Below are 17,219 nucleotides of genomic sequence, written 5' to 3' on the forward strand. Positions count from 1 at the left end.
CATGGGAATTATAATTCCAATAGACAAATTTGTAAAACAAAAATAAAATGCATTTGCGAAATCTTTGACAATATATTTACAGAAAATAATATTAAAGAAAATGACCAAATTATGTTTTTAGCAAAAAAAAATTTTGGAATGGATTATTATATAACAAAAATGCGTGAACAATTATTTTATTTATAAGTAAATTGTCAAATTTGTTCATGTTTTTAAAATGTCACTAGCATAGTTGATGTTTGATTTGATTTCTTTTCTGTTCTCTAAAAAATTACTTCATTTAAATATAGGTGATGAATTTTAAATATTAAAAGGGAATTCAAATTTATGTTTTTAACGTTTTAAAAAATATAATTGTTGTACAATGAAAAACTTTTTTGAAGATATCATTGTGACGTTACACAATCTATTTATTATCTGTGCTAGTGACATTTAAATTTGTCTATAAATAAAAAAAAAAATGAAAGGCAATTCGTTATTGACTTTAAATTCTCCGATCAAAATGATGATCACTCCGTCGTAGTTCATATTGTGACAAACACGTCCATATCTTTTAACAGTTGTTTTAAATTCTTGAATGGAACCATTGTCCAATTTGTACAATTTTAAAATGTATAAATATGTATAAAACTCGGCTTTAAGTTACGCGAGACTGTGTATATAAAAGTTTATTATGTACTATAAATATTTGTAATTAACTATTTATAATTATAAAGTATGCCTTACCTTTAGCGAGTAATTATTTAAGAAATAAGTTTTCTTTGTTTTTTTTTTTTTTGTACAAAATTTGACATAATTCGTATCAAGTCGGAGTTTAAACGTGAAGAAGAAGGCTGTGCGATAAGCATTTTAACCAATTTCGGTAAAGGAAGGTTATGAATTATCTCAAAACTCTGTGGGAGCAACGCCGATCCATAGAATTGTTTAGTTATTTAAAAGATCTGCAATTTGACGTGTAAATGCGTATGAAAAAAAAATGATAGTGCAATCGTGTTAATTTCTTATTTCGTTTTATAGTTAGTAATTAAAATAAAACCACACACAAACTTTGTGCCTTGCGTTGTATTCAGAATGTATGAATATAATCCAAAATCTATGTAGGGTAACTCAGTCAATTTAACTGACCTATACGATTAAGTAATTAATTATATTATACATATTATGTTTTAATATTAAAGCTCGAATTTAAGAGTGCTGCTTGGACAAAGCGATTGGAGTTGACAATAAGATTTAAAGTCTAGTCTATTAATCGATCTTGCTTTGTCTTACGCGTTGGGTGTATCGGTGAATAGGAAAGGCCAGTTTTCAGAATTATGACCCACTCAAACTACATATTTAAATCTTTTTTTTTTAATTTTATTGTGGTAATGTCATAATCGAATGTCACACAATATTCTGTTTACTATTTTAATTGTTATTAATGTATCAATTTTGTAGATAAAACTCATGTTATCAAACAAGCTTATTAAGATTTTTTTTTTTATTTAGATAAATTAAAAATCAATTTATGTATAACACAAAAATTAGCTTTTATATAATTGTTACAGAGATCAACAAATTTAGATTCACAATTATTTATTTTATTAAATATAAGAAATAATTACGATGTAAAATATAGTTAACTGGTCTAAATATAATAATTATGTATTCAGCACAAGTGCCTCACCCAGCATAATCCGTCACAGATAATATAAGTAATAAAAGTACATATTTATTTAATGTAAACGCTGTTTAGTCATTACATTAGACTGATATAACGCCTTAATAAAATAAGGGAGAGCATTTTTAACGATATGTTAATAAAAAAAATCCACAGATATTTTAATTATTTTTAATCTGTATAAAACTTTTGTACGTATTTTTAATCTTTTAATTGACTATTGACCTAAGAATTTTATGTACATTTGAACATCCTAAATTATTTTTTGGTTATATTATAAATGTATTGTTAAAAATGCGTTCTCAGCTATATATAAAGTAAAATATTGTAAATAGGGACAGTACTCCATGATTCGCCGATTTACTGTTAAGTTGTGAGTCTGACTGAGGTGAATGAGATTAGAATACGATAAATTATAATAAAGAAAGGGAATATTTTTATTTCACTTTGTTTTCTTTACATCTTCCTATACTAAAATGTCTTGGATTTTTATATAAAGAAAAAACCGATCACTGCATCATTACACTATATCACAATTGACTTGACTCTTGGTAGAATTCTCCAAAAGTCAGCTTCATTCCAATTTCTTCAGAGTTGTGTTTGGTAGAAAGAAGCATGATATTCCGCATACTGAAATATATAGATAAGTATACGTTACAACGCCATCTAGTGAAATACGAACATACTATCACCATCTAGCTAAGTAGGAACAAAATATGATATAGAAGCTTTAATAAGAATAAAGTTAAGTATTCAATTATGATAGAGCTTCAATATGACTAAATTATAATTAAAATATATTAATTCAATTTTTACTAATAATTTGATAGTGAATTTAAGAGACATATTAGGATATGTCTTACTGGTCTATTATACTTATGTAAGGCGTCTAAAAAAAGTAACGTTATTAAACATAACAACAATGTTATGCAATCTTTTTATTAATCCAAGTATTTTATTAAATATGGATTATATTTTCTTTATCTACAAGACTTTTACTCGATAATGAACCTGGTAATAAATGTAAATTAAAAAGTAACTCACGGGATAACACTGCTCCTATAGTTATAAATGGCGGCAGACAGCCGAAGTCGATGAGCGCGGGAAAAATGACAGTTCCTAATATTGTGCCGACACGACCGCTCATTAAAAACGTAGCCATCGCCATTACTCTGTAATATATTTATATTATTTTAGTCAATTTTCAATGGTGTTCAGATTATGTTGAATACAGTCCCAGTAGCAATTTTAAAGCAATGTGATAATCATCTTATTCTATAGATCACCCCTTGGGTCCAATAACTTTTTTGGTTTTTTCTGTTTAGGTTGCCACTTTTTTTTTATTTTCTTTTTAAAAATGCAATTTAGCTCCTGATTCTTGATATTTGATTTATAAGAATATTTTACATCAAATTATTTATTAAATATTCATACATTATTTAAGAAGTGGAGGAATAATATAAATTTCACCATTTCTTTACACCTTTATCTGTGTGTCTGTTGAAATTTTGAGTGAGCCACCTAATTGCAGGTACAAAGGACAACTTATTGTTGGGCCATGGTGTTTGGTGGTGTAAAATGTGGTATATATCTAAATAAATTGTTAATAGAATATAAAACATACCTAAGTGAGGTAGGGAATAGATCTACTGCGATGCTTGATAAAGTTGCAGAACAAAGTGAGGTGATTGCCATCGCGGTGGTGACCATTGCGACCATTGGCAAGGCACTACTACCGGTGAATGGTAACGTTATAATGAAAATCGCACTTAAAATCCCACAGAATCCGGAAACCCTTCTCTTGCCGCAACTACAACAAAATCCGTCAGTTTAATAATATTATGCACCAACAAGAGCTGAGATGGCACAGTGGTTACAACGCATGCATCTTAATCGATGATTTCGGGTTCAAGCCCAGGCAGGCACCACTGAATTTTCATGTGCTTAATTTATGTTTATAATTCATCTCGTGCTCGGCGGTGAAGGAAAACATCGTGAGGAACCCTGCCTGTGTCTAATTTCAACGAAATTCTGCCACATGTGTATTCCACCAACCCGCATTGGAGCAGCGTGGTGGAATATGCCCCAAACCTTCTCCTCAAAGGGAGAGGAGGCCTTAGCCCAGCACTAGGAAATTTACAGGCTGCTGATGCTAAATGCACCAACTGATAACCGTACCCTTCAGCTAATCTCGCACTGCCGGGAAAACATACAGGTTTCCTCATGACGCTTAGCTTTACTGAGCAAGTAGATTCTTTCAAAGCATTTTCTATACAAAGGCAGGGTTTGAACGAAATCAGTCCCGTCTTAAGTACAAACACCCAGGTCCAAGCAGTGTCCTGGCGATCTCCCCTTCCCTAAAATATTTTTAATAGACCTTTTGTAGCGCCTCACAGATAGTCCGACTTAAACATTACCGGTGAGGCACCCGCTAACGCGCGACCAAGTACTGTGTATCATGATCATTATGATGGAAGAGGTTTACGGCAGATACTCATATCAAATTGTGCAAAATTTGAAACCACTGACCACCATAATCAACAGCCAATCGCAATCTACTTCCGATTTTCCTCATCCAGTTAGATTTCGTTACCTCCATATCATTGGGCCCTTGTATACAGGAAAATAATAAATTGATCAGACGAACCTGTTTATCATCGCTCCACCAATCCCATACGTGATCATCGATCCAGCACCGACCACTGCGGTCTGTAGATAAGTTAGCATATTCGTTTCTGTAGGTAGGCAACCTTCCACCTCCACGTGTTTAGGGGCGATAGCCGAGCACAGGCTTTCAGTACCATCCGAGCCTATCATGGCAGCCAGTTGCGGATACCAGAGACGTATTGTATTTGACCTGGAACAAGGAATGTTCTGTTCTGAAAACTGTTCGGCTTTAGGTTGAGGCACCTTTAGGGACAATGACGATTAAATTTAATAATTACAATTGTGATAGATAAACAGCAATTGTGGTTAATTTTGATGAAACAAATTAAAAAATTGTTTTTAATACTAGGATCATCATAAGCTGTTTTCTTGTGAAATCTTTTGATATTTCTTAAGGTCCCGTAATCTATGCAATCGTAACATTTCGCTTTAGGTTGAGAGCCTGGCCTGAGAGATAGAGTATGGCCCATTTGCCATCTTTTAAATAATTATACTCTTGCTTATATAATATATGCTGAGATAATTTGAGACAAAGACAACATATTTACCCAAACATACACCCTAGATGAGCTAAACATATGAGTAAAAGCCAGCCTATGTGAGGTGGCTTGAAGAGGGGGGCAAATTGTGCGCCACCCTCCTTTAAGGCCGTTAGTCCACGGCTCTGCTGCTCCGATCTTTCTTCTACTAATTTTTTAATCTGGAAGAAAAAGTATTCAAAGTAAAGATATCGTTTGTTATGAATGCTTAGTATTTAAAACGAGAAGATTTTTTAATTCGATTTCCTCTAGCCTTTTCTTTTACTATTTCGTATAGGTGAGTAGACTTGATACTGGACCATATGATTGTAAGTGATCACTATCACAAGACATTGTCGCTGTAAGAAATATAAAAAATCACTTATATTGTCCATGGGAACTAAGTTGTTGTGTCCTTTGTGCCTGTAGTTACACTGGCTCATCTTTCAAACCGGACTACAACGATACTAAGTATTGCTGTCTTGCGGTAGATTACCCAAGTGATGAGTAGTACCTGTACAGCGAGCTGATTTATATGATATATCTAAATTGCCTGATAGCTAGTTAAGTATTAAATATGAAGTATTTTCCACTGAAAATAGTGATGCAGTATATACCATATGGCTTAGACTATTTCGAATATCCCTTACCGGGTAAGTTTCTGGTGGTTTTCCAGTATTTAGAGAGTATATTTTTCGAAAGACCTCCAAGGCTTCCTTATTACGTCCTCGAGACATTAGAAATTTGGGGCTTTCTGGCTGATAGATGAATGCCATTCCAGTTAGGATAGGTACCATCGCTGTAGCCAGAAGAAATAGGTTCCAGGAATGTATTACTGCAAAACAAAAATGTAGAAAATAAGAAAAAAAATAAGCATCTTATGTTTTTCAAAAATTACAACGAAAAGGGATCTATACCTTTGAGTGTACTTAGCTATTCAAAACTTCCTTTAGTAGGGAATCATGTTCAAGAAAAAAAGAGATATCAAAATAATTTTGAGTAATTATTTTTTGGAAAAAATGTCTTCCTATTTCGAAGTGATTAGTTACAGAAATACTTTACAAGTATTCAGTCATTACAATACATTAATAATATTTAATATTCGGCAACAGTGAGTTACAATGTGTTTAAATTGTTTGAAACGCTATAACTAACATATAAATACTAAACGACTATGTTTTAACAGGAACTTACTTAGCTGTTGCATTTGTTTACACCACTACGGATGTTGTGAAATAATACCGGAATAGATAAATAATAGAATTGACATCTTACTTTTTCAACTACAACTCTCTCGTGAAATGTGTGATGCTATTTTGGACGCGTATACTTTAAACGTTACGATGTTAAGTGTCAAAATTGAGTATCCAATATAGACACATTTGGTACAAAATTAAACCAGCTCAAAGTAAATAATGTAAATATTAATTTAATCTCACCAATGGTATTTCCAAAGAGCGGAAAGTCCCAGTCCTTTGTAATGATGGCCCAAGCTAGCAGTGGTAGAGTGGTGTTAGCAATGGTGAAGAAAAGGCCAGTGAGTAACAGGACACGCGCACGCAGGTTCGTGCGATGTAACTCTGCTAAGTATGTTAATAGTACTGCGAATGGACCATTAAACCTGAAATCGAAATAATACGTACTCAAACAGTTTTTATATGGCATTATGCAAATGGGCACCTGATAAAATGGTAACCGCTACTTATAGACATTGGTACTGTAAGAAATATTAATTACACTGGCTCACTCACCATTTAAATCGGATCACAATAATACTAAGTATTGCCTCTTTGTGGTACAATGTGTTTGAGGGTGGTACCCAGACTGGCTCGAGTAAGTCATTGAACTTTAATAGCTTTCTTGATACAAATTAGTGTTACAGATTACCGATACTCACAAGAACCCACTGAAGAAACGCGTTATAAGCAGCATTGTGAAGTTCTGGCTCAAACTAGCGGCCACTTCAACCAGTCCAGAGCTAAAAAAGCCCCAGATCATGAGCTGTCGCCGACCGAGCGTGTCTGATAGGAACCCCCAAAGCATCGCAGATGATATCATACCTGAAAAATAAACAAAAATAGATTTAACAGTATATTTATAGATTCATAGTTTCGTCTCGTTTTTACTTATTATCCTCAAAATTGTCCCTTTATAATAAAGTAAACGATGACCTTATATTAATATTAACAATGTATGCTTATAGGCCATGAAGAAAAACATTTTTTTTCACTTGATCCTTTAGAAATCCTTTAGAAAACTTGATTTTTAATGTTCGAATGAATTTGAAGTATGTGAATATGTATATGTTTTTTATTATTGAAGCCAATTATGAGGAGATGAGGCCCTTGTCCAGAAGTGGTAACTTTTTGCGGTTGTACAGGCTTAAGATAATTTGGTTTGGTAAGCGTGAGAATTTTAGTGGTATTGTAAACAAAAACATAATAAGTAAATATAAGATTTTTACTGGATATAAAGAAATATGGTCAGTGTTGATGAACACGGTATTTTCTGGAGAAACACATTGAAATACAAAAAGGGGCGCTCATTCGTCTAGTATTAATTATGTCCTTGGCTTCGTAAAAAGTCGGCAATATATTTATTTTATTGATTGGGCAGGCGGACAGGCAAATGAGCTACCTGATGGTAAGTGGTCACCATCGCCCATAGATATTATGTATGTAAGATGTTATCTCCCTCGTCAACAACACCACTGTACTGTTGCACTGCACTCAAAGACCCTAGGCAAAGTTTTTACAATATTTGATTATTGTAAGTAGTTTGTTACCAAACAACGCACTTGTTACTTGGTAAGAAGTAACTTTGTTGCAAGTAATTAACAAGACTACCGAACTCTATTTGCGTAGTTCGAAACTTAAATTATTCCATTGTGCTTACATTGAAATATTATTTCTGTAATATTTAATCAATCGCAAGATTGTTTGCAATTATGTAGCTAGTCACCAGTATTGTAACTATTTTCAGCTTGGTTTGAGTTGTTCCACAAAAAACGAATTGGCATCTTTTGTGTTGTAAAAAGTCTGTTAATATCTAAATTGACAACCCAAACTGTTAAAACATGAATCGTGTTTTTGCATTAGACGTTAGTATCGTAACTTGGTGTAAAAACAAATGCCGAACATTTAGCTTTAATGGCCAACTTATCTCATAAACATTAAAAAAAAAAAGTCTGCATTCGTCAAAAATTTACTGGGGTTTTCCGTGGCAAAAATGTGAGGAACAGCGCGTAGTCGGGAAGAGTAAAGGATCCGGTGCCTCTGAATGCACGTAAAGTCGTTGGTGCTGCGCCTGTACTCTTTCCGAGAGTGGAGGAATAGGCAGTGCGCCTGTGGTTTCGCACACACTTGTGCCCTATAATATGTACTGCGTAGATAGTAGACTAGTCTTCTCTTAGATTGAATAATTGATTGGAGGAAATCGATTAAGACGAGATTATCATATTTTGTAAGCCTCATTCTGTTAAAATTCAGTGGTGCTTGTCCGAGTTTCAACGTCTTAATCTTCGTTTTAGATTTACACGTTCTAAGCACTCCGCCGTCACGATTCTTTCAGTAACATAGTAACGAAATGTAATCAGATAATGTTCTGACACACCTCTTCGTTCCAACATTATAAAACAAAACAAAGAAAATAAATTAACTGTACAGCATTTGTGTACCAGAAATAAACAAAAACATACTATAAATATCATTTTAAAGGTGATTCTGATCAAGATTCTTGTTTGCATGTATAAGACCAAATATTATCTTAGCTTGATGTATTTACACTGTGCTTGAAAATGTCTTTGTTAGTCATTATATATTTGATTAATTTAGGAAGGTACCTTGTCATACTAATTATCTTTTTAATGACAACTGTCGGGCTTGTAATTATCATCGGTCCGGCGTTGTGCGCAGACAATATGGAGTAATTAGAACAATTCTTCAATTGCTCTGTATCCATGATACGATGATGAATCTATTTTAAGGGTCGGCTATACTAGCCTTTGATAGTGACCGCCATAGTTGAAGGACAAGAAGTTATCACTAATATTTATGCCGTATATTAACATGATATTTTCATAATACTTTCGATATTGAAGTTAAACTTCTTTTGGTGAGAGAGGTGAGAATTATTTTTTATGATGTACACGCCCACGGCCTCATGAAAACTATATGTTTTAGTTGCTCGCTAGACAGCCATTAAGTGTCAAGTCCCTCGAAAACTCGAAATAGACAACTTCACGCCTTATCTTATTTTGCAATGTTTATCGTATTACAAATAAAAAATAAATTTATTGTATAGAGTTATTACGCAAATAAAACTAAAGTAAAAGTAGAACTACACAAGCGCGTACATAGGTACAAGCACCTTCCTTCTCAGGTCTAGGTATATATTTACGAAACGGTGGCAGATATTTGACAGTTAATGCTTGCTAATTTTGTAATAATTGTTTGTTGTAATTGTAGACGGCTAGGATCATGGCAAATTTTACTTGACTTTTGGCAAGTCTATCTGAGGAAGAGGCCAGGAAGAAGGTCTATCCACGCCCACCCTAAAACAATTATTTTGCACAGCTTTGTTTTGGTTTAAATAATTAGTGAGCTAGTGTAACTACTCTTTTCTGCGAAGTTCCCTTGTGTGTTGTAATGTCAGCTAATGACGTCAATTGTTATCTCTCACTGTGAACAAGGCTTTACCTGACAATTGTACACATAGATTAAATGTAGCGTGATTATTACATCTCGCTCCAGATTGCAACAAAACTATAAATTGTTTTTAATTGTTTATTTTTTATATAATTTGTTAATTTCTTTAAGCTAACTTTTTAGATTAACTGTTATACGTTATACGGCCTTACCTGACCAATGTTAATTAAATTGTCTTTGACAATTTTTTTTACTTTTGATTATTAAATATATCATATAAAATAATACTTTTAAGTGATAATTATTATTTAATAAATAATTTATCTACTACAAACCTATATACGTCATGGCAGTAACGGTGCCCATGTCCAACAACCGTAATTCCATATCACATTGGGCTCTCGTGTAGATGTAGGATGACGAGCTGGTGACGGATACGGCGCTCCAGAACGCGGGCAAAGTGCAAAGCATGAGAGATATGTTGAACCAGCCATATCCAGTAGCACTAATCGCTTCTTCGAAGTCTGATGCTGGTTCTGAAGTGAAAACAATCTGTATCAGTTTAAGAATAATCTTAATAAAATGAAATTTACGTGATATAATGTATGGAAATCAATGAATATTAGGTGAAACTTATATATCCGTGCCTAATTAGCAATGATGGCGGACGAACAAATGGGCCACCTGACGGTAAGTGGTCACCACCGCCCATAGACAATGGCGCTGCAAGAATTATTAAGCATTCCTTACAATGCCAATATGCCATTAACCTTGGGAACTAAGTTGTTATGTCCTTTGTGTCTGTAGTTACACTGGCTCACTCACCCTTCAAACTGGAACTCGACAACACTGGGTACTTCTGTTTTTTTGGTAGAATCTCTGATAAGACGGTCTAGAACAAAGCCCTACCACCAAGTAAATTGAGATTATTAAGAGAAGGTACATTTTTCGTCCAGAGAATTCGATTTGCAATTCATCGTCGGCAAAATTTTTACATTAGCTATTGTTAACTTTGATATGTATAAACAAAACGTTTTCAATGTTATTAGTTATTCTTATTTTCACTAGGTAATTTAAATAATACTATCTCGAGGTCATTGTACTCTTGCATATTCGGAGCGAGGAGCTACTCCTAACCTACGCTAACTTGGTATAATTTTAATTGTTATGACGTGTGTCTGTTAATCCTCTGGTTGAGAGTTACTTATCGTTAATATTAATTATGCTTTTAAGTATTAACATTTGACATGTTGTTTGTTTGATCTAAATTGTTTTTCAATTTTCAGGCGCTAAGTCGATCAGTGAACTTTTTATAAATCAACCCAAACATCCATCAGTCTTAATTCTATTATTATGTTACATAAAACAGACAAAAGATTTTTTTGGCAATTTGTTAAACAAAAAGTTTTCCATTGAAAAAGTATCAAATGTATTAATTTTACTAAATTGAATTTGGGCTTCGTTTTTTTAGTCCTTTGATATTTTTTTCTAATGAAACGCCGACAACCAAATGTGGTTGTAACATTAATCGTTACGGGGTATATTACAAAAATATAATGTATTTATACTTATGTTAAGAAAGAAAAAGTAAGAGAATAATGAGGGCACTTATGTGCGCATACTCGAGCACATACTATACCGAGTGCATTTTGCCATTTTCGGCTTAGAAAGGTCGCTGTCACCAAAATTTTGGTACTGTCATCATCATTAATGTTTTCTTGTGTGAGAATGTTTAGACCATAAATACAATTATAACAAATTGTGTGCCTGACTTTACTCAAGGCCCTTTAATCCATAAATATACCGAATCGCAAAGACTCATAAACATTTGAGTGACATTGCAGATTCAGAGGGCCGCGATAATACTTGGCCAGCGTCCAGATCTTCGGGTTAAAGCAGACCGACTTGAGACGCACGTATTATTGGAATAATATCGATGCGCCGGCGCAATATAACTAATTTTCGTGCCTTTCAAAATATCGGACCAAATGCTAGATTTTACAACACAAGGGTATTGTTAAATATTCAAAGCTGAAACAGAATTATGGGATATATTATCTGATAGTTATGTATTTAATTTAAAATGAAATGATCACTGCCATTACATAAGGATTTCTCATTTTTGTACGAAACGTAAAACATCGTTAGCTCATTACGGTATTGCCCTTGAGTTATTTCACCAAGAAAAACATCGACTTGTTTGTTTTTGAAAGATTGTAACGCGTTAAATAAAACATATGACTCACGATTACGATACATTCCTGCACTTATACTAAATTAATGTAAAACTATAGACCATTAATTATTATTTATATTTCATAATAGCGCATAACAACGATAACAGTGCTTAAATTGTAAGACAGGAGACAAAATACTAAATATTTGCTCAATAACGTTTTAAGATTAAAAATGTGTCGCATAAATTAAACACTAGTTTAATTAAACACTAGTTTAGTTTAATTTAGTATCGACGTTTAATTAATGAGAATACGTGTAATCTCTCTAATTAAATATATCCTTGAATATGCAATAATCAATTGAATTTACCATTGAGAGTACCTTGCTAAATATTCCTGATTATAATTAAAGCAACCTTTATAAATACCTTGAGCCAATTTCTCTAAATTTGTCGACGATAAACCGGTCACTTTGTACAAGTGGTCGTGTGGTATGTCTTCTTTAACCGCTTGAGCTTCAACATCTGTCTTGATTGCCACCATTTTTGACCAAAAATTTAAGGGTATCGAAAATTTGGTAATCGAATGTCCATGTGATAAATTTTAAATACCACTGGCATACTTAAAATCGGTAGCTGAAGTGAGGTAACGCAGTTTCCAAACGTTGTTTTATAGAATCAACTGATAATATCTTCTCAGTTTGCTTCTGGATCTGATTGTGTGCTTTGCAAACAAGTGCTCGGTTTTCCTCCAGTTGCTATCTATTGTAAATATGGACCGACATCAAAATAGTTATTGCTATTGTATAGGAAGAGTAAATTAGCCAAGTATTGATATTTTACTCCTTTTTCAAGCTAACTATGGTTCTGTAGATTTATGGCTGGGTTGCTTACTTTACTTTACTTACATGATTGGAATTTTTAGGCTTACATTGAATTTTATATGTCGCGATAAACGTCTGTGTATTGTTTTTCTTAAGTTTCCCGCTTCTGGCTTATAGTCGCTATTGAAAACCAGCTTTTATAAAGATATGTGACTGTAGTAATAATTATTATGTAGTTATACAACGTTTAAAATATATTTTCTTTATTAGACTTTGTCCTGGCTCTTTTCAGCCGTTGTAGTACAAAAGTCCGATCCAAAGTTGACACTACTGCTAACTTCGATGTGGCTATGTCTTGCGCTGAGGGTCGGCTCTCAGTCCGTACCTTTTCCAATGATATTGGACGCATTTACGTCGGACATTCAAAAAGAGGCATTCTGGTGCATACTATTTGCTGATGACATCGTGTTGGCAGCTGAAAGTGGGTTGGGGCAAAATGGCGGCAAAAACTGGAGAGCTTAGGCTTGAAATTAGCAGAACCAAGACGAATACGTCTTCTGCGATTTCGATCGTCTCTCCAGTCCGATGCACATAACCCTACTCATTTACGATACCTTGGAACACTCTTGCAAATTAATGGCAATATTGACAGGTACTTTAAAAACCAGATCTATTCAGGCTGACTAAAATGCTGACAAGTCACTGCAACAACTCATGACCCACGGATGCTACTCAAATTGAAGGGCAAAGTCTACAAATCCGTAATTAGACCTTTCGTCATATATGGATCGGAATGCTGGGCTGTGAAGAAACAGGATGAAAAGATATTCCGTACAGCATAGATGAGGATATTGAGATGGATGTGTGGAGTACTGAGAATTAATAGAATGAGACATGGGTATATAAGGGGAAGCCTGAAAGTAAGAGTATATTATAGGAATCCAAGTTTGAGGTGTTATGAATATGTAAGACGCAGTGAGGAAACACAAGTAACTAAAAGAGTAATGAGCATGAGCGTTGAGGAATTAAGGGGAAAAGAACGTCTAAGAAGATATCGATGGAGTGTATTAGGAGGGATATGAGATAGAAGGATGTGACCGATCAGATGAAGAATATTAGAGGAGAATAATCAATCAAACGGCATCAAACAGTCATACTGACATCCATGTTTATATATATACATGTAGATGAACTGTTACATTACATTTAGGTCAGAGTGTGTCGTTTAATAGATAAAAATAATACATTTCATTAAAAAAGTAATGTCAAAGTGAAATGCTATAAAGAAATATTAAAACAAACATAATTGATAAATGTCAATGAGCTTTAAAACGATTGCACTATAGACAAATATAAGGTTTTGCTAAAATGCTCCTTACATTATTTAATATATGCGCGCAATCATACAATCTTTGTTCTTTTAATACACCATATATAATTATATGTTTAACAAAGCATTGTTTATACATTATGTAAATAAAAACAGAATGATGTAAAAGTGAATGAAAATGTAGAACGCAAACAATATCATTCTACAATTGAATGACTCTCATTTTTCTAAACATGATCTCGTAGGAAGAGCCAGTACTAAATAAGAGACAGTTGTAAATACAGTTCAACACAAATAACCACTGTTATTGTAAACTAATGATACTTATAACTAGAATACTGAAAAAGAAAGTGTATAGTAAGTGATTTTTATGCTAAGGCTAAAATTTATACATCTTTTGTGTTCCTCACAGAGTTTTTTCTTAAATAGTTCAATAGTAGGTACCTTTCAAACCCACAACAATACAAATTATTGTTGCTTGGCGGTAGAATATATGAGAATATATATAATGTGTGGGTGGTACGTATCCTGTGGGGTTGCATTAAGCCATCAGTAGTATAGTTGCGTCACACTATATTGACATATTTTAGAATAAATATATTGTGTCACGATCACGTGAAGATATAAGAATATACACATATTCACAATAAAATTGATCCTTCTTATAGAATCAGTGATAATCTTTGTATAAACTCGAGAAATAAGGATAATCTTAGTTGTTTTCAACTCCGCAAAGTCAATAAATTCTTCCTGGGACAAGGTATTCGTTTCTATGATAAAATTTCGCACATTTTTTTAACTTTGCAAATTTATATATTCAAGTGGTTTGGTAAAGAAAACATCACGATTAATAATTATTTATTATTCAAAACAAGATTATATAGGTAATAAAAAAGGGTGGAGCTAATACTTGTTGACTTTAAGGAAGGATATATTATGAAAATTTAAATGTACTTAATTATGTATATGGGCGGTGGTGAACACTTACCGTCAGGTGCCCCATATGTTCGTCCGCCTACCGACATCATAAAAAAGGCACAATAGTTACTATCTGCTGCAACACATTTCGAACGATGTAAGGAACGTTGAAATTGATGTAAGAAATAGTGCAGTTCCATATTAGTAAGACGCCGTAAATCAACTGTTGTTCAACAATTTCTTCCAGTCATGGTAATAGATTGCTTTATAGAGCAAATTGTGAAAAGGTACCAGAATGTAATGGTCTTTGGAATTTAGTTATCTAAGCAACAGGGGACTCATGCATAAAGTCTTTGTTATAAAAATCTATTCATCCATAAAGGTCATCGATCTTAGCGAGAATCGTTCTCTTTACGCGAAACTTATGCAAATCTCTTGTTTTAAAAACGTTTATAAACTCATATATTAAAATTCAATTTACGTATTTTAAAACGAAATATTCTTTCGCGTCATGGTTTAAATGTAAGCTCGTATTAATTAAAAACATCTCTTATGCAGAACAGTGAACCTAACTTATAATAATATTAATCGCCATAAAAACTTCTAAAATATTGAATACTATACCAAAAATAGAAGTTTTAATAGAAGTCTAGGAATGAATATGAGGTGATAAACATACCGACAAATAGTATCACGTACGTCTTTTATCGTCGTGTTATTTTTTTATGTATCTGACGTTAAAGGATCACAGCAGTGTGCGAAAAGTATTATATTATTTAAGGTGCTTTTTTAATATCGTCAGTATCATCCAATTAAATCCAAAGTCACCATAAGTTCGAAATATAAATTAAACTTAGAAGAACAGGCGACTAACTCCATACTTTTTTTTATTAATAACGTTCCATAGGTGTGTTAATTAAAAATAAATTAATTATATCATTTATTCTACATCAAAATCAACGATTTTTTTATTAAATTCTTTATTACTGTCTTTTATCGAGCAATAAGTAATATCGTTTTGAGATAGAAACATCCTGTATATATACCATTAATGGGCAAATACCACATTTCCTGCTGAGGGTCTGTACGCCACCCCTTTACCATGCCGTGATTTATTACGAGAGATGACTTTGGAGACAATTTAAAGAGCAAATCATTATTAACATATTTTTTTATGTTCAAAATAATTTGAGTTGAGTTTCTGCGCACTATTTATTCTTGACCGTGAAGATAACTATGAGATAAGAATACAACGGCCGCAGCATCCACTGTGACCTTGCGCACGCGACCAACGCCCGGTAATCTATGTTACACTAATTAAATAATTAATAAACAATGAATTGTTTTTTAAGATTACGTGATGTATTGGTAACGAATTTTTACATTCGAGTGATTCTATGTAAACGTGCTTTTTGTAACGCTTTTCTGTTCTTCGACAAATATAATTTTTAATCTCTTGTGTCTCTCATTTTATATGACTTGAAAGCTTTATACAAATAAAATAATTGTTATACTTATTAAACTACACTGATATATCATATTTATTTTTTATTTTTCGAGTTTATACTTTGTTTTATATTTACCGACGCTTAGATTCGTGCAATTGTCATTCGAACGATCTGAGCTTCCAATCAGCTCGTGATAACGATAGATGCAACATGAGCCCAGCTTCAGCGAAAATTATAGGGTATCATGTATTATATAATTTTTTTTCAATTCTGGTTTATCCCCGAATATAATATAATTCATTCATGATGTTCTCGGATGAAAACTTCAGAATGAATACTATTTTTTTCTGAGAATTTTTTTTTATTACATACTGTTATAAGAATATATAATATACTCCTTATGTATTTGAATGGTGCGTATTGTCAAAAGTGATGCAATGAAATTGTAACAAAATTCAACTTTTTATGAAACAAATAGAAAGTATGCCTTTCTTAATACTTACCAGAGAAGCCGAGGTCGAACGTATGGGAGTAAAGCTGAGGCTTCAACAAACTCGTCTGGAAACATACATACATCATTCTCCTGTGAAATATAAATCGTCTGTGGAAAGAAAAAAAAGCTAAAGTTTTATAATGGTACTTTTTAAAAATTAGACGTGAAGTTAAGATAGTAAATCTCATTTCACATAAGTATAATTTTGACGCATCAATTAATTCCTTTATATTGACGAAATAATTGGATTGGTATATTTTTGAACTCGAAGAATAATCTAAATCTTCTAAATTAAATAATTTAATTCTGCTTGGATAGGGATGACAATATTAAGTTACATTAAGAGCCTTATTGATAACTTAACCTCACAATTATATAAGGCTCCTTATATAGATATTAAAAATAATACTGTTCTTTGCACAAAATATACACAGAAAAGGTGTGTGTGCGTGAGCGTAGTTGCATTTTATCCCCCTAGAATGAACATTTGAAACTTTGTGATGAAGTAAGGCGGTATTATAACAACGGCAAACTCTTCA

At 33.0% G+C, this 17,219-nt stretch overlaps 1 protein-coding gene across 1 annotated transcript; it reads right to left on the reverse strand.

Moving 5' to 3' along the window:
- Positions 1-2,073: 2,073 nt before the first annotated feature.
- LOC125067138 (synaptic vesicle glycoprotein 2A-like) lies at positions 2,074-12,318 on the reverse strand. The gene is made up of 10 exons (XM_047675510.1): positions 12,097-12,318; positions 9,827-10,027; positions 6,743-6,905; positions 6,285-6,466; positions 5,496-5,680; positions 4,876-5,027; positions 4,308-4,517; positions 3,285-3,470; positions 2,705-2,832; positions 2,074-2,290 (listed from the first exon to the last, which is right to left on the reverse strand). Exons 1-10 carry the CDS (start codon positions 12,209-12,211, stop codon positions 2,235-2,237), a joined length of 1,578 nt encoding a protein of 525 aa, XP_047531466.1. The 5' UTR covers positions 12,212-12,318; the 3' UTR covers positions 2,074-2,234.
- Between the last annotated feature and the right edge of the window lie 4,901 nt (positions 12,319-17,219).

The sequence above is a fragment of the Vanessa atalanta genome, chromosome 11 (genome assembly GCF_905147765.1).
Source record: "Vanessa atalanta chromosome 11, ilVanAtal1.2, whole genome shotgun sequence".
NCBI classification, from domain to species: Eukaryota; Metazoa; Arthropoda; class Insecta; order Lepidoptera; family Nymphalidae; genus Vanessa; species Vanessa atalanta.